General features: G+C 46.7%; 1 protein-coding gene across 3 annotated transcripts; it reads right to left on the bottom strand.

The window, feature by feature from the left end:
* Positions 1 to 4,141: 4,141 nt before the first annotated feature.
* Positions 4,142 to 15,612, bottom strand: LOC124011350 (ribose-phosphate pyrophosphokinase 1-like). Of its 3 annotated transcripts, none has more exons than XM_046324637.1 (7): positions 15,320 to 15,612; positions 14,589 to 14,772; positions 13,285 to 13,383; positions 7,418 to 7,542; positions 6,045 to 6,218; positions 5,560 to 5,719; positions 4,142 to 4,828 (listed from the first exon to the last, which is right to left on the bottom strand). In XM_046324637.1, exons 1-7 carry the CDS (start codon positions 15,439 to 15,441, stop codon positions 4,736 to 4,738), a joined length of 957 nt encoding a protein of 318 aa, XP_046180593.1. In that variant the 5' UTR covers positions 15,442 to 15,612; the 3' UTR covers positions 4,142 to 4,735. The 3 variants fall into 3 exon arrangements, with proteins under 3 accessions (XP_046180593.1, XP_046180592.1, XP_046180595.1); XM_046324636.1 differs by having other exon boundaries at positions 14,583 to 14,772; XM_046324639.1 differs by lacking the exon at positions 14,589 to 14,772.
* Positions 15,613 to 26,127: the final 10,515 nt, after the last annotated feature.

Below are 26,127 nucleotides of genomic sequence, written 5' to 3' on the forward strand. Positions count from 1 at the left end.
TGTTCTCACCTGGCCTACCTGGATAAATAAAGGTGTTCTCACCTGGCCTACCTGGATAAATAAAGGTGTTCTCACCTGGCCTACCTGGATAAATAAAGGTGTTCTCACCTGGCCTACCTGGATAAATAAAGGTGTTCTCACCTGGCCTACCTGGATAAATAAAGGTGTTCTCACCTGGCCTACCTGGATAAATAAAGGTGTTCTCACCTGGCCTACCTGGATAAATAAAGGTGTTCTCACCTGGCCAACCTGGATAAATAAAGGTGTTCTCACCTGGCCTACCTGGATAAATAAAGGTGTTCTCACCTGGCCTACCTGGATAAATAAAGGTGTTCTCACCTGGCCTACCTGGATAAATAAAGGTGTTCTCACCTGGCCTACCTGGATAAATAAAGGTGTTCTCACCTGGCCTACCTGGATAAATAAAGGTGTTCTCACCTGGCCTACCTGGATAAATAAAGGTGTTCTCACCTGGCCTACCTGGATAAATAAAGGTGTTCTCACCTGGCCTACCTGGATAAATAAAGGTGTTCTCACCTGGCCTACCTGGATAAATAAAGGTGTTCTCACCTGGCCTACCTGGATAAATAAAGGTGTTCTCACCTGGCCTACCTGGATAAATAAAGGTGTTTCTCACCTGGATAAATAAAGGTGTTCTCACCTGGCCTACAGCATCCTTTAGATTTAAAAAAATATATATATATATATATATTTTTTTTGGGGGGGGCTGTTGTAATAGTTAATAGCAGTAAGGCCAAATTGTTGTATACTTCAAGGGGTCTTAAAATTCAAAATTATCCTTGGTATGACCTTTAAACAATTCCATATACAGTAGTTTATAAGCCCCTCCCCCTCCCTTACTCTTATAGGTTAAATATGCCACTGGAGCTCCTGCACCAGCAATAAGCTGTGGTATGAGACCACACCCACAATTGAAGTGTGTACAGTACTGATGTGTCATTATGAATTAGCCCATACTGTTATAAATGTTATGAATCACATAGCCTACTATGCAACTGTAGCCTGTATAAATCACTGGAGTGTTACCAGCACCAGACGCCTAATAAACAAACCAGAATCCAGGCTTCATTCATTTTCACCATCTCTTTAATAAGATCACATTCAGCCATCACATATTTGGTGCACTGATTCATCTTATGCTAAAACAGAATATAAGCACATACACGAAACGTTAAAAGTCAGACGGATACCACTTTTTCGAGAGTTTATTATACAAATGTTATTGAAAAAAAATGAAGTAAATATGTAAAATAGCAGATAAAGACTTATGTTTTCTAGGAAGCTCCATCCTGCAGAGCTATGACCTCCAGCTAAACACCAACAGCTTCTAGACATCTTCAAAACGACAACCTCGAAGAGCAAAACCTGCCTCCTCTGCACCCACACTGAAAGAATTCCCAATAGTCTTAAGAGAGGCAGTCACCCTGCTACTTGTTTAGGTTAGCAGCTGAGGGATGGGGTTGAAGGAGTGTACCCACTCAAATTCCTAGACAGAGCTACAGATGCAGGTCACGTAAGAGGCATTTATACCTTATATTATTCAGTGGCTATATATAATTAATTTAGAAGCCCAAAAATAGAAGTATCAATCCTGGATTGCCCCCTTTTTAAAAAGACTTAAGTCTCTACAGACTATGTTGAATCACCCAGAGGAACATCAGTGGCATTGTAAACTATAGCTCATTCTGATTAACTTACTATGACCTCGTCTTTCAAACTGATCAAATTAAATGACCAAAATAATAAAATACCTGAAGCACAGGAGGTTGGTGGCACCTTAATTGGAGAGGATGGGCTCGCGGTAATGACTGGAGTGGAATAGGTGGAATGGTATCGAATAGATCCAACGAGTTCTCCTGGTGTTTGATACCGTTCTGGCCATTATTATGAGTCGTTGTCCAATCAGCAGCCTCCACTGACCTGAAGTCAGTCAACATCCAACCATCTATCTCACCCTCTTTTTGTAGCATAGCAGAAGTACTGTAACAGCAGTATTATGAAGGAGGAGAATGTTCACATTAGGTAAAGACATGTATGTATGTATGTATGTATGTATGTATGTATGTATGTATGTATGTATGTATGTATGTATGTATGTATGTATGTATGTATGTATGTATGTATGTATGTATGTATGTATGTATGTATGTATGTATGTATGTATGTATGTATGTACAGTGGGGCAAAAAAGTATTTAGTCAGCCACCAATTGTGCAAGTTCTCCAACTTATAAAGACGAGAGAGGCCTGTAATTTTTATCATAGGTACACTTCAACTATGACAGACAAAATGAGGGGGAAAAATCCATAAAATCACATTGTAGGATTTTTAATGAATTTATTAGCAAATTATGGTGGAAAATAAGTATTTGGTCAATAACAAAAGTTTCTCAATAGTTTGTTATATACCCTTTGTTGGCAATGACAGAGGTCAAATGTTTTCTGTAAGTCTTCACAAGGTTTTCACACACTGTTGCTGGTATTTTGGCCCATTCCTCCATGCAGATCTCCTTTAGAACAGTGATATTTTGGGGCTGTTGCTGGGCAACACGGACTTTCAACTCCCTCCAAAGATTTTCTGAGGGGTTGAGATCTGGAGACTGGCTAGGCCACTCCAAGACCTTGAAATGCTTCTTACGAAGTCACTCCTTCGTTGCCCGGGCGGTGTGTTTGGGATCATTGTCATGCTGAAAGATCCAGCCACGTTTCATCTTCAATGCCCTTGTTGATGGAAGGAGGTTTTCACTCAAAATCTCACGATACATGGCCACATTCATTCTTTCCTTTACACGAATCAGTCGTCCTGGTCCCTTTGCAGAAAAACAGCCCCAAAGCATGATGTTTCCACCCCCATGCTTCACAGTAGGTATGGTGTTCTTTGGATGCAACTCAGCATTCTTTGTCCTCCAAACATTACGAGTTGAGTTTTTACCAAAAAGTTATATTTTGGTTTCATCTGACCATATGACATTCTCCCAATCTTCTTCTGGATCATCCAAATGCTCTCTAGCAAACTTCAGACGGGCCTGGACATGTACTGGCTTAAGCAGGGGGACACGTCTGGCACTGCAGGATTTGAGTACCTGGTGGCGTAGTATGTTACTCATGGTAGGCTTTGTTATTTTGGTCCCAGCTCTCTGCAGGTCATTCACTAGGTCCCCACGTGTGGTTCTGGGATTTCTGCTCACCGTTCTTGTGATTATTTTGACCCCACGGGGTGAGATCTTGCGTGGAGCCCCAGATCGAGGGAGATTATCAGTGGTCTTGTATGTCTTCCATTTCCTAATAATTGCTCCCACAGTTGATTTCTTCAAACCAAGCTGCTTACCTATTGCAGATTCAGTCTTCCCAAGCCTGGTGCTCTTTGGTCTTGGCCATAGTGGAGTTTGGAGTGTGACTGTTTGAGGTTGTGGACAGGTGTCTTTTATACTGATTACAAGTTCAAACAGGTACCATTAATACAGGTAACGAGTGGAGGACAGAGGAACCTCTTAAAGAAGAAGTTACAGGTCTGTGAGAACCAGAAATATTGCTTGTTTGTAGGTGACCAAATACTTATTTTCCACCATAATTTGCAAATAAATTCATTTAAAAAAATCCCACAAATGTGATTTTCTGGATTTTTTCTGTCATAGTTGAAGTGTACCTATGATGAAAATTACAGGCCTCTCATCTTTTTAAGTGGGAGAACTTGCACAATTGGTGTCTGACTAAATACTTTTTTGCCCCACTGTATGCATGCATGTATGTATGTATGTATGTATGTATGTATGTATGTATGTATGTATGTATGTATGTATGTATGTATGTATGTATGTATGTATGTATGTATGTATGTATGTATGTATGTATGTATGTATGCATGTATGTATGCATGTATGTATGCATGTATGTATGCATGTATGTATGTATGTATGCATGTATGTATGTATGTATGCATGTATGTATGTATGTGTATGTATGTGAGTTCACCCACTTAAAATAAATAATCAAAGCTTACCTTCCCCCCCCCGATAGACATTGCACCCTACTCCCAATACAGTGCACTACTTTTGACCAGGGCCCATATGGCACTTGTCAAAATAAGCTCAATATGTAGGAAAAGGGTGCCATTTGGGATGCTATCACTGTTTAGGGGAGAGAGAGAGAGAGAGACTCAAAATGAACATGTTATTAATAATCATTGATCCTACTAATTGTAATTATTACATGGTTTGTTAGCATTAGCAGCAGAGTGATGCTAATATAATGGTTGTGTTTCCCCCGGTTGGTGTCAATTCCATTTCAATCTCAGTCAATTCAGAAAGTAAACCTAATCCCAAATCCAATTCCACATTTTCCTAATTCAAAAGCATTGAAGAGAATTGGAATGTCAGTGTACTTCTTGAATTGACTGGTATTGAAATGGAATGGAGCCCAACCCTGGTGTTTGTATAGGACATTCCCTCTCTTCCTCTGATTGGTGTAACAGAACACTAGGGCTGGATTCTATTCAATGATGAGAAACATTCCAGAATACTGGGCATAGAAATGGAAGAGCCGACTCCACATTCCTTATTCTACCTAAAAATCATATCTGTTCCCCAAATTCCCTATTCTGCATGAGAGATGGCCATGTCTGTTGTATGTGAATGTTCTGTGGTGTGTCCTCCTGAACGGTGCCCCAGGTGACTCAGTGTGTGTGTGTGTGTGTGGTGGTGTGTGTGTGTGTGGCGTTACAAGGGGACGTGGCTGAAGAGGTAGGAGACAGATTCTCCGTTGTGGGTCCTGCGGATGGCCTCAGCCAGGATCATAGAGATGTCAATCACCTAGAGGAGAAACGGATGGTTAATAACACATAATAAACTACGTTCAGGAAACATTCAGATACGCCTCAGACTGACTATTCACCGTTTATATACCATAAACATTGTGCTTTTCGCTCATTTATAGAGTGAACTATTTTTTAAATGATTTTAGAATTTAAACTGTTTAGGTGACACGATAATTCAAACTACTTGCCGTTGTCTTAGTTAAACATCATCAGAGTAGCAACAACAGAATTTCAGCTTAAACTACCATTACTTTATTGGAAAGTATAACAGTCTACTTATGATAAGGTGAATGACCCTGTTATAAACTCTGACCTGTAACGTAGGACAGTAATACAACCTTTGACCCCTAACCTATATCCAAGGACAGTGCTGTGACCCCTGACCTGTATCCAAGGACAATGCTGTGACCCCTGACCTGTATCCAAGGACAATGCTGTGACCCCTGACCTGTATCCAAGGACTGTTGTGACCCCTAACCTATATCCAAGGACTGTTGTGACCCCTAACCTATATCCAAGGACAGTGCTGTGACCCCTAACCTATATCCAAGGACAGTGCTGTGACCCCTAACCTATATCCAAGGACTGTTGTGACCCCTAACCTATATCCAAGGACAGTGCTGTGACCCCTAACCTATATCCAAGGACTGTTGTGACCCCTAACCTATATCCAAGGACTGTTGTGACCCCTAACCTATATCCAAGGACAGTGCTGTGACCCCTGACCTGTATCTTAGGACAGGTCTTCATCTTCTCCTCCTGAGGGATAGTGTTGGTGACGACCACGGCCTCGAAGCAGGCGTTGTTGATGCGGGAGATGGCCGGGCCAGAGAAGATACCGTGGGTCAGGATGGCATACACCTTGGTAGCACCAGCTGAGATCAGCCTGAGGGTGGAGGGACAGTATCTCCTTAAGAAACGGTGTGTGGTAATACAGAACCTCCAGCTGAGATCAGCCTGAGGGTGGAGGGACAGTATCTCCTTAAGAAACGGTGTGTGGTAATACAGAACCTCCAAATGGATACACTGATTTTTGCTGCAAGGACTATCATTTGGATGAGAAGTGAAATGGTGGTGGGTATTTCCACAGCTCTGTAATACAAATGTCTTGACATCAAATCAGTGATGCAGTTTAGGTAAGATTCAGCCCAGACACCCATTGCTTGGGCATAGATACATGTGTCAAGGTCATAAGGTGAGACTTTACTTACTTGTCAGCCGCGTGACAGATAGTACCACAGGTGTCTGCCATGTCATCCACCAAGATGGCTACCCGGTCCGTGACGTCCCCGACCAGCACCATGCGATCCACCTCGTTGGCCCTCTTTCTCTCTTTGTGAATCAGAGCAAAGTCCACGTTGAGTCTGTCTGCTATGGACGTCACTCTGTCACACAGAACACAATACACAGTGTTAAGAGGAAGCCAAGTCACAGAGGTGCAACAGTCACCAAGTCGGTCCATTGTTATCGCGTAAAGATTTGTTCGTGTGAAGGAGCAGTTAGACACACAGACGCGTGAATCTAAAGACCATTTCAACACAGATAAGAGTTAAAGAAAGATATGGTTCAAGGGTAAAACCACCTGAGGTAAAAAAAGAGAGGAAGTTAAAGTTCTTAAAGCAGTCGTCTAGCGTGGACAGTGGTTCCCATACTCCTCTCCCCCCCTCAGTCTCATCTCCCCCCCTCCGTCTCCTCTCCGTCTCCCCTCTCCCCCTCCGTCTCCCCTCTCCCCCCCGTCTCCTCTCTCTCTTTCTTTCTTCCCCTCCCCCTCCTCTCTCTTTCTTCCCCTCCTCCTCCTCTCTCTTTCTTCCCCCTCCTCTCTCTTTCTTCCCCCTCCTCTCTCTTTCTTCCCCCTCCTCTCTCTTTCTTCCCCCCTCCTCTCTCTTTCTTCCCCCTCCTCTCTCTTTCTTCCCCCTCCTCTCTCTTTCTTCCCCCTCCTCTCTCTTCTTCCCCCTCCTCTCTCTCTCTTCCCCCCCCCTCTCTCTCTTTCTCCCCCCCCCTCTCTCTTTCTCCCCCTCTCTCTTTCTCCCCCTCTCTCTCTTTCTTCCCCCTCCTCTCTCTCTTTCTTCCCCCCTCTCTCTTTCTCCCCCCCCTCCTCTCTCTTTCTCCCCCTCCTCTCTCTTTCTTCCCCCTCCTCTCTCTTTCTTCCCCCTCCTCTCTCTTTCTTCCCCCTCTCTCTCTCTTTCTTCCCCCCCTCTCTCTCTTTCTTCCCCCTCTCTCTCTTTTCTTCCCCCTCCTCTCTCTCTTTCTTCCCCCTCCTCTCTCTCTTTCTTCCCCCCTCTCTCTCTTTCTTCCCCCTCCTCCTCTCTCTTTCTTCCCCCTCCTCTCTCTCTTTCTTCCCCCCTCCTCTCTCTCTTTCTTCCCCCTCCTCTCTCTCTTTCTTCCCCTCCTCTCTCTCTTTCTTCCCCCTCCTCTCTCTCTTTCTTCCCCCTCCTCTCTCTTTCTTCCCCCTCCTCTCTCTTTCTTCCCCTCCTCTCTCTCTTCCCCCTCCTCTCTCTCTTTCTTCCCCCTCAGTCTCCTCTCTCTGATGTATCACATTTCATATTTTGGCCAAAATCCCTCTGACCACTCTGTCCTGCCTCACCTCTTGGCTCCCCCTGCGTCTGGAGAGACGATGGTGCAGGTCTTCCACTCTGCGATGTTCTCCTTGATCCACTTCAGTACAGCAGGCTCAGCATACAGGTTATCCACCGGGATGTCGAAGAAACCCTGGAGATACCAGACACACACAGACAGGAGTCAGAGGCTGCCATCTAGCGGTTTCACATCCCAGGAACCGTCTCTAGTCACTGTGCCCTTGAGCCAGTCACTTAACCCCTATAGTATTCCATGTGTGGTGTGTATTAGCTGATTGTGTTGTCTGATGGATTGGGGGAAGCAAAATCATTTACATCTGACAGACTCAGTGTATCTCTATATCTGGTTGAACCTCTTATGTCAGACCCCAGTGTCCTACTGACCTCCCTGCTCTGAACCTCTACTGTCAGACCCCAGTGTCCTACTGACCTCCCTGCTCCTAACCTCTACTGTCAGACCCCAGTGTCCTACTGACCTCCCTGCTCCTAACCTCTACTGTCAGACCCCAGTGTCCTCCCTGCTCCTAACCTCTACTGTCAGACCCCAGTGTCCTACTGACCTCCCTGCTCCTAACCTCTACTGTCAGACCCCATTGTCCTCCCTGCTCCTAACCTCTACTGTCAGACCCCAGTGTCCTACTGACCTCCCTGCTCTGAACCTCTACTGTCAGACCCCAGTGTCCTACTGACCTCCCTGCTCCTAACCTCTACTGTCAGACCCCAGTGTCCTACTGACCTCCCTGCTCCTAACCTCTACTGTCAGACCCCAGTGTCCTCCCTGCTCCTAACCTCTACTGTCAGACCCCAGTGTCCTACTGACCTCCCTGCTCCTAACCTCTACTGTCAGACCCCATTGTCCTCCCTGCTCCTAACCTCTACTGTCAGACCCCAGTGTCCTACTGACCTCCCTGCTCCTAACCTCTACTGTCAGACCCCAGTGTCCTACTGACCTCCCTGCTCCTAACCTCTACTGTCAGACCCCAGTGTCCTACTGTCCTCCATGCTCCTAACCTCTACTGTCAGACCCCAGTGTCCTCCCTGCTCCTAACCTCTACTGTCAGACCCCAGTGTCCTACTGAACTCCCTGCTCCTAACCTCTACTGTCAGACCCCAGTGTCCTCCCTGCTCCTAACCTCTACTGTCAGACCCCAGTGTCCTACTGACCTCCCTGCTCCGAACCTCTACTGTCAGACCCCAGTGTCCTACTGACCTCTACTGTCAGACCCCAGTGTCCTACTGTCCTCCTTACTCCTGACCTCTACTGTCAGACCCCAGTGTCCTACTGACCTCCCTGCTCCTAACCTAGACTGCCAGACCCCAGTGTCCTACTGTCCTCCTTACTCCTGACCTCTACTGTCAGACCCCAGTGTCCTACTGACCTCCCTGCTCCTAACCTAGACTGCCAGACCCCAGTGTCCTACTGACCTCTACTGTCAGACCCCAGTGTCCTACTGACCTCCCTGCTCCTAACCTAGACTGTCAGACCCCAGTGTCCTACTGACCTCTACTGTCAGACCCCAGTGTCCTACTGTCCTCCCTGCTCCTAACCTAGACTGTCAGACCCCAGTGTCCTACTGACCTCCCTGCTCCTAACCTCTACTGTCAGACACCAGTGTCCTACTGTCCTCCCTGCTCCTAACCTAGACTGTCAGACCCCAGTGTCCTCCCTGCTCCTAACCTCTACTGTCAGCCCCCAGTGTCCTACTGACCTCCCTGCTCCCAACCTAGACTGTCAGACCCCAGTGTCCTCCCTGCTCCTAACCTAGACTGCCAGACCCCAGTGTCCTACTGACCTCTACTGTCAGACCCCAGTGTCCTACTGTCCTCCCTGCTCCTAACCTCTACTGCCAGACCCCAGTGTCCTACTGTCCTCCCTGCTCCTGAACTCTACTGTCAGACCCCAGTGTCCTACTGACCTCTACTGTCAGACCCCAGTGTCCTACTGACCTCCCTGCTCCTAGACTATACTGTCAGACCCCAGTGTCCTACTGACCTCTACTGTCAGACCCCAGTGTCCTCCCTGCTCCGGACCTCTACTGTCAGACCCCAGTGTCCTACTGTCCTCCCTGCTCCTAACCTCTACCGTCAGACCCCAGTGTCCTCCCTGCTCCTAACCTCTACTGTCAGACCCCAGTGTCCTACTGACCTCCCTGCTCCGAACCTCTACTGTCAGACACCAGTGTCCTACTGACCTCCCTGCTCCTAACCTAGACTGCCAGACCCCAGTGTCCTACTGACCTCTACTGTCAGACCCCAGTGTCCAACTGACCTCCCTGCTCCTAACCTCTACTGTCAGACCCCAGTGTCCTACTGTCCTCCTTACTCCTGACCTCTACTGTCAGACCCCAGTGTCCTACTGACCTCCCTGCTCCGAACCTCTACTGTCAGACCCCAGTGTCCTACTGTCCTCCTTACTCCTGACCTCTACTGTCAGACCCCAGTGTCCTACTGACCTCCCTGCTCCTAACCTAGACTGCCAGACCCCAGTGTCCTACTGACCTCTACTGTCAGACCCCAGTGTCCTACTGTCCTCCCTGCTCCTAACCTAGACTGTCAGACCCCAGTGTCCTACTGACCTCCCTGCTCCTAACCTAGACTGTCAGACCCCAGTGTCCTACTGACCTCTACTGTCAGACCCCAGTGTCCTACTGTCCTCCCTGCTCCTAACCTAGACTGTCAGACCCCAGTGTCCTACTGACCTCCCTGCTCCTAACCTCTACTGTCAGACACCAGTGTCCTACTGTCCTCCCTGCTCCTAACCTAGACTGTCAGACCCCAGTGTCCTACTGTCCTCCCTGCTCCTAACCTCTACTGTCAGACCCCAGTGTCCTACTGACCTCCCTGCTCCGAACCTCTACTGTCAGACCCCAGTGTCCTACTGACCTCCCTGCTCCGAACCTCTACTGTCAGACCCCAGTGTCCTACTGACCTCCCTGCTCCTAACCTCTACTGCCAGACCCCAGTGTCCTACTGACCTCTACTGTCAGACCCCAGTGTCCTACTGTCCTCCCTGCTCCTAACCTCTACTGCCAGACCCCAGTGTCCTACTGTCCTCCCTGCTCCTGAACTCTACTGTCAGACCCCAGTGTCCTACTGACCTCTACTGTCAGACCCCAGTGTCCTACTGACCTCCCTGCTCCTAGACTATACTGTCAGACCCCAGTGTCCTCCCTGCTCCGGACCTCTACTGTCAGACACCAGTGTCCTACTGTCCTCCCTGCTCCTAACCTCTCCTGTCAGACCCCAGTGTCCTACTGTCCTCCCTGCTCCTAACCTCTACTGTCAGACCCCAGTGTCCTCCCTGCTCCTGACCTCTACTGTCAGACCCCAGTGTCCTACTGTCCTCCCTGCTCCTAACCTCTACTGTCAGACCCCAGTGTCCTCCCTGCTCCTGACCTCTACTGTCAGAACCCAGTGTCCTACTGTCCTCCCTGCTCCTAACCTCTACTGTCAGACACCAGTGTCCTCCCTGCTCCGGACCTCTACTGTCAGAACCCAGTGTCCTACTGTCCTCCCTGCTCCTGACCTCTACTGCCAGACCCCAGTGTCCTACTGTCCTCCCTGCTCCTGACCTGTACTGTCAGACCCCAGTGTCCTACTGTCCTCCCTGCTCCTGACCTCTACTGCACGACCCCCAGTGTCCTACTGACCTCTACTGTCAGAGCCCAGTGTCCTACTGACCTCTACTGTCAGAGCCCAGTGTCCTACTGACCTCTACTGTCAGAGCCCAGTGTCCTACTGACCTCTACTGTCAGAGCCCAGTGTCCTACTGACCTCTACTGTCAGAGCCCAGTGTCCTACTGACCTCTACTGTCAGAGCCCAGTGTCCTACTGACCTCTACTGTCAGAGCCCAGTGTCCTACTGACCTCTACTGTCAGAGCCCAGTGTCCTACTGACCTCTACTGTCAGAGCCCAGTGTCCTACTGACCTCTACTGTCAGAGCCCAGTGTCCTACTGACCTCTACTGTCAGAGCCCAGTGTCCTACTGACCTCTACTGTCAGAGCCCAGTGTCCTACTGACCTCTACTGTCAGAGCCCAGTGTCCTACTGACCTCTACTGTCAGAGCCCAGTGTCCTACTGACCTCTACTGTCAGAGCCCAGTGTCCTACTGACCTCTACTGTCAGAGCCCAGTGTCCTACTGACCTCTACTGTCAGAGCCCAGTGTCCTACTGACCTCTACTGTCAGAGCCCAGTGTCCTACTGACCTCTACTGTCAGAGCCCAGTGTCCTACTGACCTCTACTGTCAGAGCCCAGTGTCCTACTGACCTACTGTCAGAGCCCAGTACTGTCAGAGCCCCAGTGTCCTACTGACCTCTACTGTCAGAGCCCAGTGTCCTACTGACCTCTACTGTCAGAGCCCAGTGTCCTACTGACCTCTACTGTCAGAGCCCAGTGTCCTACTGACCTCTACTGTCAGAGCCCAGTGTCCTACTGACCTCTACTGTCAGAGCCCAGTGTCCTACTGACCTCTACTGTCAGAGCCCAGTGTCCTACTGACCTCTACTGTCAGAGCCCAGTGTCCTACTGACCTCTACTGTCAGAGCCCAGTGTCCTACTGACCTCTACTGTCAGAGCCCAGTGTCCTACTGACCTCTACTGTCAGAGCCCAGTGTCCTACTGACCTCTACTGTCAGAGCCCAGTGTCCTACTGACCTCTACTGTCAGAGCCCAGTGTCCTACTGACCTCTACTGTCAGAGCCCAGTGTCCTACTGACCTCTACTGTCAGAGCCCAGTGTCCTACTGACCTCTACTGTCAGAGCCCAGTGTCCTACTGACCTCTACTGTCAGAGCCCAGTGTCCTACTGACCTCTACTGTCAGAGCCCAGTGTCCTACTGACCTCTACTGTCAGAGCCCAGTGTCCTACTGACCTCTACTGTCAGAGCCCAGTGTCCTACTGACCTCTACTGTCAGAGCCCAGTGTCCTACTGACCTCTACTGTCAGAGCCCAGTGTCCTACTGACCTCTACTGTCAGAGCCCAGTGTCCTACTGACCTCTACTGTCAGAGCCCAGTGTCCTACTGTCCTCCCTGCTCCTAGACTATACTGTCAGACCCCAGTGTCCTTACTTCTAACCTCTACTGTCAGACCCCAGTGTCCTCCCTGCTCCGGACCTCTACTGTCAGACCCCAGTGTCCTCCCTGCTCCTGACCTCTACTGCCAGACCCCAGTGTCCTACTGTCCTCCCTGCTCCTGACCTCTACTGTCAGACCCCAGTGTCCTACTGTCCTCCCTGCTCCTGACCTCTACTGCCAGACCCCAGTGTCCTACTGTCCTCCCTGCTCCTGACCTCTACTGTCAGACCCCAGTGTCCTACTGTCCTCCCTGCTCCTGACCTCTACTGCCAGACCCCAGTGTCCTACTGTCCTCCCTGCTCCTGACCTCTACTGCCAGACGCCAGTGTCCTCCCTGCTCCTGACCTCTACTGCCAGACCCCAGTGTCCTACTGTCCTCCTTACTCCTGACCTCTACTGTCAGACCCCAGCGTCCTACTGTCCTCTTTACTCCTGACCTCTACTGTCAGACCCCAGTGTCCTACTGTCCTCCCTGCTCCTGACCTCTACTGTCAGACCCCAGCGTCCTACTGTCCTCCTTACTCCTGACCTGTACTGTCAGACCCCAGTGTCCTACTGTCCTCCCTGCTCCTGACCTCTACTGCCAGACCCCAGTGTCCTACTGTCCTCCCTGCTCCTGACCTCTACTGCCAGACCCCAGTGTCCTACTGTCCTCCCTGCTCCCGACCTCTACTGCCAGACCCCAGTGTCCTACTGTCCTCCCTGCTCCCGACCTCTACTGCCAGACCCCAGTGTCCTACTGTCCTCCCTGCTCCCGACCTCTACTGCCAGACCCCAGTGCCCTCCTTACTCCTGACCTGGATCTGTGAGGCGTGGAGGTCCATAGTGATGATGTGGTCAGCCCCAGACACAGACAGCATGTTAGCCACCAGCTTGGCTGAGATGGGCGCCCGACTCTGCAAGCGAACACACACACACACACACACACACACACACACACACACCTCATTTGCTGTGCTCACATCACATGATATGAGCTGAGTCTTCCATCTTAAAAGTTGGTCCACAGTACATTTCCATCCTAAGCCACAAGGGGCAGCAGACAGGCTATCCTACACTACACAGTCAACAGACAGGCTATCCTAAACTACAGTCACATGTACAACTTCAAGTCAATGAAAAACAACTTCAAACTACCCTGCTACAGAAAAGTGATACTGTTCACTTTTTGTATAGTATATAGAACAGACACATAGAACATGCAATACATTATATTGGGAGGACAAGAACACGCACTGATGTAAATAATCAGAGGAATGGAGGCAGGCAAGTGACTACAACAAACAGATCCCACAATGACTGCTCACTCGGTTCAGAGTTCACACAGAGGCTGAACTTTAATCAGTGGAGACGGCAACAACGTGGCCAATCTAAACCCAGGCAACAACGTGGCCAATCTAAACCCAGGCAACAACGTGGCCAATCTAAACCCAGGCAACAACGTGGCCAATCTAAACCCAGGCAACAACGTGGCCAATCTAAACCCAGGCAACAACGTGGCCAATCTAAACCCAGGCAACAACGTGGCCAATCTAAACCCAGGCAACAACGTGGCCAATCTAAACCCAGGCAACAACGTGGCCAATCTAAACCCAGGCAACAACGTGGCCAATCTAAACCCAGGCAACAACGCGGCCAATCTAAACCCAGGCAACAACGCGGCCAATCTAAACCCAGGCAACAACGCGGCCAATCTAAACCCAGGCAACAACATGGCCAATCTAAACCCAGGCAACAACATGGCCAATCTAAACCCAGGCAACAACATGGCCAATCTAAACCCAGGCAACAACTTGGTCAATCTAAACTCAGGCAACAACATGGCCAATCTAAACCCAGGCATGCTCCCAGTCCCATCCATCTGCTGAAGCTGCCTGCTGGAGTCTGTCCATGCAGTCAGTGGCAACAACATGGGTGGTCGGGTCACTAGGTAGTGATGTGGTATAATGGTAGGGTTGGGGTCAATTCCATTTCAATTCAGGAAGTACACTGAAATTCCAATTAAGAAAATTTGGTTTACTTTCGGAATTGAAATGGTGACGTGGTATAATGGTTGGTGGTGTGACAGCAAAGTAACTAGGTGTCTGTCCCTCACCCCCACCTTGTCCTTCTTGTCCTGCCGTGCGTAGGGGAAGCAGGGGATGACGGCTGTGACTCGGTAGGCCGAGGCGATTTTACACGCATTGATCATAATCAGCAGCTCCATCAGATTATCATTGATCTCCCCACATCCGCTCTGTACGATGTAGACATCCTCTCCACGCACACTCTCTCCGATCTCAACACTGTTAGGGCCCAGTGGAGAGGACCAGTGAAGGTGAGGACAGGGTAAACAACACTCTCTGCTAACACAGCATGAAACTAATGATGATAGATGATCATGACAAAACCCAGCCTACAGGTGTTTAGGGTTAGGGGCCTTAGAAGTGCAGTGACAAGAGAAGAGTTGAGTATATAACTATATAATATAACTATGATACGAGCAAAGTACTAAACAACACATCACGAGAAGTCTCCCGCTTGTTGCATCAATGTTACATCAACAATTGTTTCACGTGTGTTTTTAACAAAAACGTGTCACTCAATCATGGTTATAACCTGTATGGGTTGTCAGCTCTCACAATATCCAGATATTTGTTGAAATGTGTGGGGAAGTGTAGTTCGCCCTCAAGACAAGCTGAGCGCCAAAATTAACCTCAAGAGATGCATGACAAACTACAAGTTCCAAGCACCTTTGCGAGGCAGCGCGCTAACGTAACGTTTCTCACTCATCTTTCTGTAACATAACATTGAAACAAATGAGCTTTTTATACATTAAAAGTTTACACTTACCATGTTTCTTGATTGCTGAATTTCTTGGTCACAACCTTCCCGAGTTCCATCCCAAGACGATCGGCGATTTTGTGAGACAGTTCCCGATGGGAGCTACCGCTAAATATCTTAATGTTCGGCATTTTTTTATGTTCCAGGGTGTCGTTCTACGGGAACTAGCTACAGTGCTAGTAACAGCAAGTACCTTTGAGTGATGTTCGACCTATTAGCTCTAGTGAACTGTTGGAAATCGATAGCTATCATCAAGCGTGATGCGTTGCCAACCTATCCACCATAATTTCCTTCTTCACGCGTGCGCCGGTCCTTCTTCCTGGTGGCGCGCACTGCCCACATCACGTGATTTTGTTGAATCAAAGATAATAGGTGGAAACTGAGCTGCACTTCCTAACCTCCTGCCCAATGTATGACCATATTAGAGACACACATTTCCCTCAGATAACACAGATCCACAAAGAATTCGAAAACAAATCCAATTTTGATAATCTTCCATATCTACTGGGTGAAATTCCAGTGTGCAGCAATATTTGTGACTTGTTGCCACGAGAAAAGGGCAACCAGTGAAGAACAAATACCATTGTAAATACAACCCATATTTATGCTTATTTATTTTATCTTGTGTCCTTTAACCATTTGTACATTGTTAAAACACTGTATATATATAATATGACATTTGGATTGTCTTTATTGTTTTGAAACTTCTGTATGTGTAATGTTTACTGTTAATTTTTATTGTTTATTTCACTTTATATATTCACTTTATATATTATCTAGCTCACTTGCTTTGGAAATGTTAACACATGTTTCCCATGCCAATAAAGCCCCGTGAATTGAATTGAATTAATAGATATTCTGACAAGATACTACATATCTCTCCGCAGGAGTCGTTGTCCACAAAGCAGCATGGTGGACAGTCTAGCTCCCTTTTATCATTTCTTTGGATTGGTGGATACATCGCATTGTTTAAATCCTATTTTGAATATTCGATGAGTGTTGTTGACGTTAACTGCGTGTATTCAATGGAGAGAGACGCTACGAATATAAATGTTGTTTCTCAAAGTTTCTGGGATGTCACGTGTCCTACTTATAGCAGTGTACTCATAACTCACGCATTACGATCGAATAGACCTCACGTAGCAAATAAGCCATACATTTGTGTTGTTGACCAAATTCAAAACTCATTGACCTCATACAAAAACTCTTCGCTTGGTGGGCGAAACAACGAAAAACGCCACCTGCTGGAAGAGGACAGATTTTCTGCCGAAATTGGCCATTCTTCCTCTTCCTCTCTGGTTGAATGCATGAATCCTGTGAAAATGAATGCTTATTGGCTGACAGCAAAGGTATATCAGACAGTATACCACGGGTAGGGCAAACTATTTATTTTCACTGCGCTAATTACGTTGGTAACCAGTTTATAATAGCAATAAGGCGCCTCTGGGGTTTTTGGTATATGGCCAATATACCACTGCTAAGAGCTGTGTCCAGGCACTCCGTGTTGTACCGTCCAAAAAGCACTTAGCAGTATGGTATATTGGCCATATACCACAAATCCCCTCGGGCCTTATTGCTTAAGTCTACAATGCTGCATTCAAATTTTCTGGGAATTTGGGAACTCGGAAATCTCTGACTTCTGACTTCAGTGCATTTAAAACAGCTATGAACCCGGGAAAAAAACAAGCTCCGACTTAGAGAAATCGATTTGAACGGTTATCCAACTCGGCAATGCAACTCGGGAACCCGGGCCTCTATAGCTCCGACTTTCCGACCTGGAGATCACTGACCTCATGATTTGACCTCGTATTTTTCAGAGTTCCCAGTAATCTTGAACGCGGCACTAGTGATGGGCATTCCAAATCTTTTTGAGCCAGGTCATTTGGCTTCATTCAAATAAATGAGCTGTTCATTTGACTCCCAAACGGCTCTTTGTTCAGTGAGGCTTAGAAATGGGAAAACACATGAACAAATAGTACATCTCTAATTTAAAGCCTAAAACGCTGCCTACCATTATGTCAGATGGTGAAGTGCGAGTTCAGATACATGTTTTTACCAGAACAAATTATTAGATGGCCTGCAAAAAGAATAGTTACGCACTGAAAAAACGAGTGCGGACCAGAATGAGTCTCTCATTATATTGCTCCTGCACTGAGGATGATGATTTATTTGCGGATAATCGATTATCCTTACATGACTATCTATTGATTGATCCTCATAAAGTAGGGTTTCCACCACTTCCGAATTCACCAGACAAAGTTCCACCCCCATTCATTTTCAACGGTAGCAATGCGCAGGGGATTGTGGGATGGAGAGCGGAGCAGAGCAATATAGAAAAAGTTCAGCTCTGCTCTGCTTTATGCAAATTAGACGTGGACACTGCTGCCGGTAACCAATCAGGTGAGGAGCAGATGTTTGCGTGAAAATGTTCCCTTCATGAAACATTGTTCTGCCTGTCATTATTTCCGGGTAAGCACAACCAAAAAAACATGGAGAAAAGACAATCATGGCTGTGTCTCGTTTTCCAATTCTGCTTTGCTAGAATACAGATACAAAGTCATAAGGTCAATGGCATGGAGGAGGATTGCAGAGATTGTTGGTGTTGACAGTGGGCGAAGAGAGATTTTCCACAACAGTGTTTGCTTGTGCTGCTAGCGAGCTTTGAACATCAAGCAACCTAAACCTCAAAACTGTGATCAAAGCCACCTTTTGTGAATGTGTTGAGTAAATTAAATTGTGAAATTTGCCCACCAAAGGATAGAAATAACCAGTAACACACATTATACCATTGTACATGATACACTAAGTATGAATTCCAATGCAATATGCTACCAATTGGATTACAGTATCGTCACATTATCATTCTAGTATATATTGTAGTTTATGACTCTTTCATTATACTGGTGTCATGACACTGATGATTGTAGGTCACTTCCTGTAAATACATCGGCCTACTTGCAATGAATGAGTACTTTGGGTAAAGGAAATTGTGGCTTTGACTTGCAAACATTGTGCAAATCTGTCTTTACCCACCATCAGCACCAACATCAAATCAAATCAAATTTATTTATATAGCCCTTCATACATCAGCTGATATCTCAAAGTGCTGTACAGAAACCCAGCCTAAAACCCCAAACAGCAAGCAATGCAGGTGTAGAAGCCTCTGCAGTCCTCCTCCAGGCCGTTGATCTTCTGATGTCTTTACCCAGCATCAGCACCAACATCTCTGCAGTCCTCCTCCAGGCCGTTGATCTTCTGATGTCTTTACCCAGCATCAGCACCAACATCTCTGCAATCCTCCTCCAGGCCGTTGATCTTCTGATGTCTTGACCCAGCATCAGCACCAACATCTCTGCAATCCTCCTCCAGGCCGTTGATCTTCTGATGTCTTGACCCAGCATCAGCACCAACATCTCTGCAGTCCTCCTCCAGGCCGTTGATCTTCTGATGTCTTGACCCAGCATCAGCACCAACATCTCTGCAATCCTCCTCCAGGCCGTTGATCTTCTGATGTCTTTACCCAGCATCAGCACCAACATCTCTGCAATTCTCCTCCAGGCCGTTGATCTTCTGATGTCTTTACCCAGCATCAGCACCAACATCTCTGCAATCCTCCTCCAGGCCGTTGATCATCTGATGTCTTTACCCAGCATCAGCACCAACATCTCTGCAGTCCTCCTCCAGGCCGTTGATCTTCTGATGTCTTTACCCAGCATCAGCACCAACATCTCTGCAGTCCTCCTCCAGGCCGTTGATCTTCTGATGTCTTTACCCAGCATCAGCACCAACATCTCTGCAATCCTCCTCCAGGCCGTTGATCTTCTGATGTCTTGACCCAGCATCAGCACCAACATCTCTGCAATCCTCCTCCAGGCCGTTGATCTTCTGATGTTGTCGGTAGGTAGAATTACAATGCTCCCCACACCACATTATTTACATTATATCTTTATTAGCCTACCCATTGTCAGCTGCTTATTTTCATGTACAGTTTGGGTTGGTGTCACACTAAACAATTTTATGTCAATTTCATGACAATCAAATGAAACCGATTGGAAAGTTAACGACTGGACAATAAGTTAAAGCAACACAGAAACAGACAAATTAGAGACAGAGACCCTTTTTTTACACCTTTTTATTGCAGATTTGTGATCTGTGATGAATGAACATTGACACTAGTGCATCTTGAATAATGTTTAAGTTTAGAATTAAAACAAGTTAAACACTTAACTTCAATGAATCAAAACAAGTTAAATCAAATCAAATCAAATGTATTTATATAGCCCTTCGTACATCAGCTGATATCTCAAAGTGCTGTACAGAAACCCAGCCTAAAACCCCAAACAGCAAGCAATGCAGGTATAGAAGCACGGTGGCTTGGAAAAAGTCCCTGGAAAGGCCAAAACCTAGGAAGAAACCTAGAGAGGAACCAGGCTATGTGGGGTGGCCAGTCCTCTTCTGGCTGTGCCGGGTGGAGATCATAACAGAACATGGCCAAGATGTTAAAATGTTCATAAATGACCAGCATGGTCGAATAATAATAAGGCAGAACAGTTGAAACTGGAGCAGCAGCACGGCCAGGTGGACTGGGGACAGCAAGGAGTCATCATGTCAGGTAGTCGTGGGGCACGGTCCTAGGGCTCAGGTCAGTTGAAACTGGAGCAGCAGCATGGCCAGGTGGACTGGGGACAGCAAGGAGTCATCATGTCAGGTAGTCCTGGGGAATGGTCCTAGGACTCAGGTACTCTGAGAGAGAGAGAGAAAGAAAGAGAGAAGGAGAGAATTAGAGAATGCACACTTAGATTCACACAGGACACCGAATAGGACAGGAGAAGTACTCCAGATATAACAAACTGACCCTAGCCCCCCGACACATAAACTACTGCAGCATAAATACTGGAGGCTGAGACAGGAGGGGCCAGGAGACACTGTGGCCCCATCCGAGGACACCCCCGGACAGGGCCAAACAGGAAGGATATAACCCCACCCACTTTGCCAAAGCACAGCCCCCACACCACTAGAGGGATATCTTCAACCACTATCCTGAGACAAGGCTGAGTATAGTCCACAAAGATCTCCGCCATGGCACAACCCAAGAGGGGGCACCAACCCAGACAGGATGACCACATCAGTGAATCAACCCACTCAGGTGACGCACCCCTTCCAGGGACGGCATGAGAGAGCCCCAGTAAGCCAGTGACTCAGCCCCTGTAATAGGGTTAGAGGCAGAGAATCCCAGTGGAAAGAGGGGAACCGGCCAGGCAGAGACAGCAAGGGCTGCTCCAGAGCCTTTCCGTTCACCTTCCCACTCCTGGGCCAGACTACACTCAATCATATGACACACTGAAGAGATGAGTCTTCAGTAAAGACTTAAAGGTTGAGACCGAGTTTGCGTCTCTGACATAGGTAGGCAGACCGTTCCATAAAAATGGAGCTCTATATGAGAAAGCCCTGCCTCCAGCTGTTTGCTTAGAAATTCTAGGGACAATTAGGAGGCCTGCGTCTTGTGACCATAGCGTACGTGTAGGTATGTACGGCAGGACCAAATCAGAGAGATAGGTTGGAGCAAGCCCATGTAATGCTTTGTAGGTTAGCAGTAAAACCTTTAAATCAGCCCTTGCCTTAACAGGAAGCCAGTGTAGAGAGGCTAGCACTGGAGTAATATGATACATTTTTTTGGTTCTAGTCAGGATTCTAGCGGCTGTATTTAGCACTAACTGAAGTTTATTTCGTGCTTTATCCGGGTAGCCGGAAAGTAGAGCATTGCAGTAGTTTAACCTAGAAGTGACAAAAGCATGGATTAATTTTTCTGCATCCTTTTTGGACAGAAAGTTTCTGATATTTGCAATGTTACGTAGATGGAAAAAAGCTGTCCTTGAAATGGTCTTGATATGTTCTTCAAAAGAGAGATCAGGGTCCAGAGTAACGCCGAGGTCCTTCACAGTTTTATTTGAGACGACTGACTGTACAACCATTAAGATTAATTGTCCGATTCAACAGAAGATATCTTTGTTTCTTGGGACCTAGAACAAGCATCTCTGTTTTGTCCGAGTTTAAAAGTAGAAAGTTTGCAGCCATCCACTTCCTTATGTCTGAAACACATGCTTCTAGCAAGGGCAATTTTGGGGCTTCACCGTGTTTCATTGAAATGTACAGCTGTGTGTCATCCGCATAGCAGTGAAAGTTAACATTATGTTTTCGAATAACATCCCCAAGAGGTAAAATATATAGTGAAAACAATAGTGGTCCTAAAACGGAACCTTGAGGAACAACGAAATGTACAGTTGATTTGTCAGAGGACAAACCATTCACAGAGACAAACTGATATCTTTCCGACAGATAAGATCTAAACCAGGTCAGAACTTGTCCGTGTAGACCAATTTGGGTTTCCAATCTCTAAAAGAATGTGGTGATCGATGGTATCAAAAGCAGCACTAAGGTCTAGGAGCACGAGGACAGATGCAGAGCCTCGGTCCGATGCCATTAAAATGTCATTTACCACCTTCACAAGTGCCGTCTCAGTGCTATGATGGGGTCTAAAACCAGACTGAAGCATTTCGTATACATTGTTTGTCTTCAGTAAGGCATTAAGTTGCTGCGCAACAGCATTTTCAAAATGTTTTGATATAGACCGATAGTTTTTTATATTTTCTGGGTCAAGGTTTGGCTTTTTCAAGAGAGGCTGTAGTACTGAGTTTGGTACACATCCGGTGGATAGAGAGTCGTTTATTATGTTCAACATAGGACGGCCAAGCACAGGAAGCAGCTCTTTCAGTAGTTTAGTTGGAATAGGGTCCAGTATGCAGCTTGAAGGTTTAGAGGCCATGATTATTTTCATCATTGTGTCAAGGGATATAGTACTAAAACACTTGAGCGTCTCTCTTGATCCTAGGTCCTGGGAGAGTTGTGCAGACTCAGGACAACTGAGCTTTGAAGGAATACGCAGATTTAAAGAGGAGTCCGTAATTTGCTTTCTAATAATCATAATCTTTTCCTCAAAGTTCATGAATTTATCACTGCTAAAGTGAAAGTCATCCTCTCTTGGGGAATGCTGCTTTTTAGTTAGCTTTGCGACAGTTTCAAAAAGGATTTTCGGATTGCTCTTATTTTCCTCAATTAAGTTAGAAAAATAGGATGATCGAGCAGCAGTAAGGGCTCTTCGGTACTGCACGCTACTGTCTTTCCAAGCTAGTCGGAAGACTTCCAGTTTGGTGTGGCGCCATTTCCATTCCAATTTTCTGGAAGCTTGAGTCAGGGCTCGGGTATTTTCTGTGTACCAGGGAGCTAGTTTCTTATGAGAAATGTTTTTAGTTTTTAGGGGTGCAACTGCATCTAGGGTATTGCGCAAGGTTAAATTGAGTTCCTCAGTTAGGTGGTTAACTGATTTTTGTCCTCTGTCGTCCTTGGGTAGACAGAGAGAATCTGGAAGGACATCAAGGAATCTTTGTGTTGTCTGTGAATTTATAGCACGACTTTTGATGTTCCTTGGTTGGGATCTGAGCAGATTATTTGTTGCAATTGCAAACGTAATAAAACATTCAATGAATCAAAACAAGTTAAACACTTCACTTGAATGAATCAACATTCAATGAATCAAAACAAGTTAAACACTTCACTTGAATGAATCAACATTGAATGAATCAACATTGAATGAATCAAAACAAGTTAAACACTTCACTTGAATGAATCAACATTGAATGAATCAACATTGAATGAATCAAAACAAGTTAAACACTTCACTTGAATGAATCAACATTCAATGAATCAAAACAAGTTAAACACTTCACTTGAATGAATCAACATTGAATGAATCAACATTGAATGAATCAAAACAAGTTAAACACTTCACTTGAATGAATCAACATTCAATGAATCAAAACAAGTTAAACACTTCACTTGAATGAATCAACATTGAATGAATCAACATTGAATGAATCAAAACAAGTTAAACACTTCACTTGAATGAATCAAAATTGAATGAATCAAAATAAAATGTCACAATATCGAGAGAATCTAACGTGTTTGTAAATGATAGACGTCTTAGTAAGTAGGCTATTATTACCAAAGCATCATTTCTGGTGAAAACAATAAGTCCTGACCAGAGGTGGTCAACCTTTCTCCACTCCCTGATCTAAATGGGTGAGCAGACTTCTATTCCAGCCCTGCAATAATACACATTATTATCAACTTATTCGGTTTGATAAGTTGAATCAGGTGTCTTAGTGCTGGGCTGAAACATGAGCCTGCACACCCAGCAGACCTCTAGAAGGATTGGCATGCTACAGTTGTATTAAGTGTGTAGCCTACATTATGTGTGACTTTTAACTGTATTGTTGTGTACAACATGTGATAACATCAGTACACATACAACCCATGGTATACAAGAATGTGCCAGCAATCTCTTGGGGACTGGGACCTCTTCATCTGCAGACAGGCTTTTGTACTTCTCCATATCTGAGGACAGACATCACAAAGAAACAGGCTTCATCTTATTACAGTTAGACATCCCTGACTATTATCTCTCTGTCTGTCTGCATAGTTTTCCTTTCTAGGGACTAGAACTGGAGAACATTTTCATAATGTCATCCCACAACCTGTCCTATAGTAAGTAAAGTTGACTAGCTAGCTGGCTAACAAGCAGCCAACACACAGTGGCCTGCTAGCTAGCTAACTAATACTACATCATGTTTTTACATTTTCAAAATGTATTTACTTACTCCATAGGTTCACGGCCACACCCACGAAGCGGTCACTCTTTTGGAGCAAAACGTATTTACTTACTCCATAGGTTCACGCCCACACCCACGAAGCGGCCACTCTTTTGGAGCAAAACGTATTTACTTACTCCATAGGTTCACGGCCACACCCACGAAGCGGTCACTCTTTTGGAGCAAAACGTATTTACTTACTCCATAGGTTCACGCCACACCCACGAAGCGGCCACTCTTTTGGAGCAAAACGTATTTACTTACTCCATAGGTTCACGCCCACACCCACGAAGCGGTCACTCTTTTGGAGCAAAACGTATTTACTTACTCCATAGGTTCACGCCCACACCCACGAAGCGGTCACTCTTTTGGAGCAAAACGTTGTCACGCGGAGACACCGCTTCTTGTAGAAACATACTGTAAGAGTCATTGGACGAAGATGTCTTCTGTAGGTGGAGTTTTATTAGGAGCCGTGACGATCGGTCTGAACGTTAAAACCCACACACAGTAGAAGGATAGGCTACCCCTGCCCAATGCTCTGTAAGGAGAAGGACAACATGGAGTAGAAGGATAGGCTACCCCTGTCTAATGCTCTGTAAGGAGAAGGACAACATGGAGTAGAAGGATAGGCTACCCCTGTCCAATGCTCTGTAAGGAGAAGGACAACATGGAGTAGAAGGATAGGCTACCCCTGCCCAATGCTCTGTAAGGAGAAGGACAACATGGAGTAGAAGGATAGGCTACCCCTGTCCAATGCTCTGTAAGGAGAAGGACAACATGGAGTAGAAGGATAGGCTACCCCTGCCCAATGCTCTGTAAGGAGAAGGACAACATGGAGTAGAAGGATAGGCTACCCCTGTCCAATGCTCTGTAAGGAGAAGGACAACATGGAGTAGAAGGATAGGCTACCCCTGCCCAATGCTCTGTAACGAGAAGGACAACATGAAGTAGAAGGATAGGCTACCCCTGTCCAATGCTCCGTAAGGAGAAGTACAACATGAAGTAGAAGGATAGGCTACCCCTGCCCAATGCTCCGTAAGGAGAAGGACAACATGGAGTAGAAGGATAGGCTACCCCTGCCCAATGCTCCGTAAGGAGAAGGACAACATGGAGTAGAAGGATAGGCTACCCCTGCCCAATGCTCCGTAAGGAGAAGGACAGCATGGAGTAGAAGGATAGGCTACCCCTGCCCAATGCTCCGTAAGGAGAAGGACAACATGGAGTAGAAGGATAGGCTACCCCTGCCCAATGCTCCGTAAGGAGAAGGACAACATGGAGTAGAAGGATAGGCTACCCCTGCCCAATGCTCTGTAAGGAGAAGGACAACATGGAGTAGAAGGATAGGCTACCCCTGCCCAATGCTCTGTAAGGAGAAGGACAACATGGAGTAGAAGGATAGGCTACCCCTGCCCAATGCTCTGTAAGGAGAAGGACAACATGGAGTAGAAGGATAGGCTACCCCTGCCCAATGCTCTGTAACGAGAAGGACAACATGGAGTAGAAGGATAGGCTACCCCTGCCCAATGCTCTGTAAGGAGAAGGACAACATGGAGTAGAAGGATAGGCTACCCCTGCCCAATGCTCTGTAAGGAGAAGGACAACATGGAGTAGAAGGATAGGCTACCCCTGCCCAATGCTCTGTAAGGAGAAGGACAACATGGAGTAGAAGGATAGGCTACCCCTGCCCAATGCTCTGTAAGGAGAAGGACAACATGGAGTAGAAGGATAGGCTACCCCTGCCCAATGCTCTGTAAGGAGAAGGACAACATGGAGTAGAAGGATAGGCTACCCCTGCCCAATGCTCTGTAAGGAGAAGGACAACATGGAGTAGAAGGATAGGCTACCCCTGCCCAATGCTCTGTAAGGAGAAGGACAACATGGAGTAGAAGGATAGGCTACCCCTGCCCAATGCTCTGTAAGGAGAAGGACAACATGTAGTAGAAGGATAGGCTACCCCTGCCCAATGCTCTGTAAGGAGAAGGACAACATGGAGTAGAAGGATAGGCTACCCCTGCCCAATGCTCTGTAAGGAGAAGGACAACATGGAGTAGAAGGATAGGCTACCCCTGCCCAATGCTCTGTAAGGAGAAGGACAACATGGAGTAGAAGGAT

This window comes from Oncorhynchus gorbuscha, linkage group LG23 (assembly GCF_021184085.1).
Source record: "Oncorhynchus gorbuscha isolate QuinsamMale2020 ecotype Even-year linkage group LG23, OgorEven_v1.0, whole genome shotgun sequence".
Taxonomy (NCBI): Eukaryota; Metazoa; Chordata; class Actinopteri; order Salmoniformes; family Salmonidae; genus Oncorhynchus; species Oncorhynchus gorbuscha.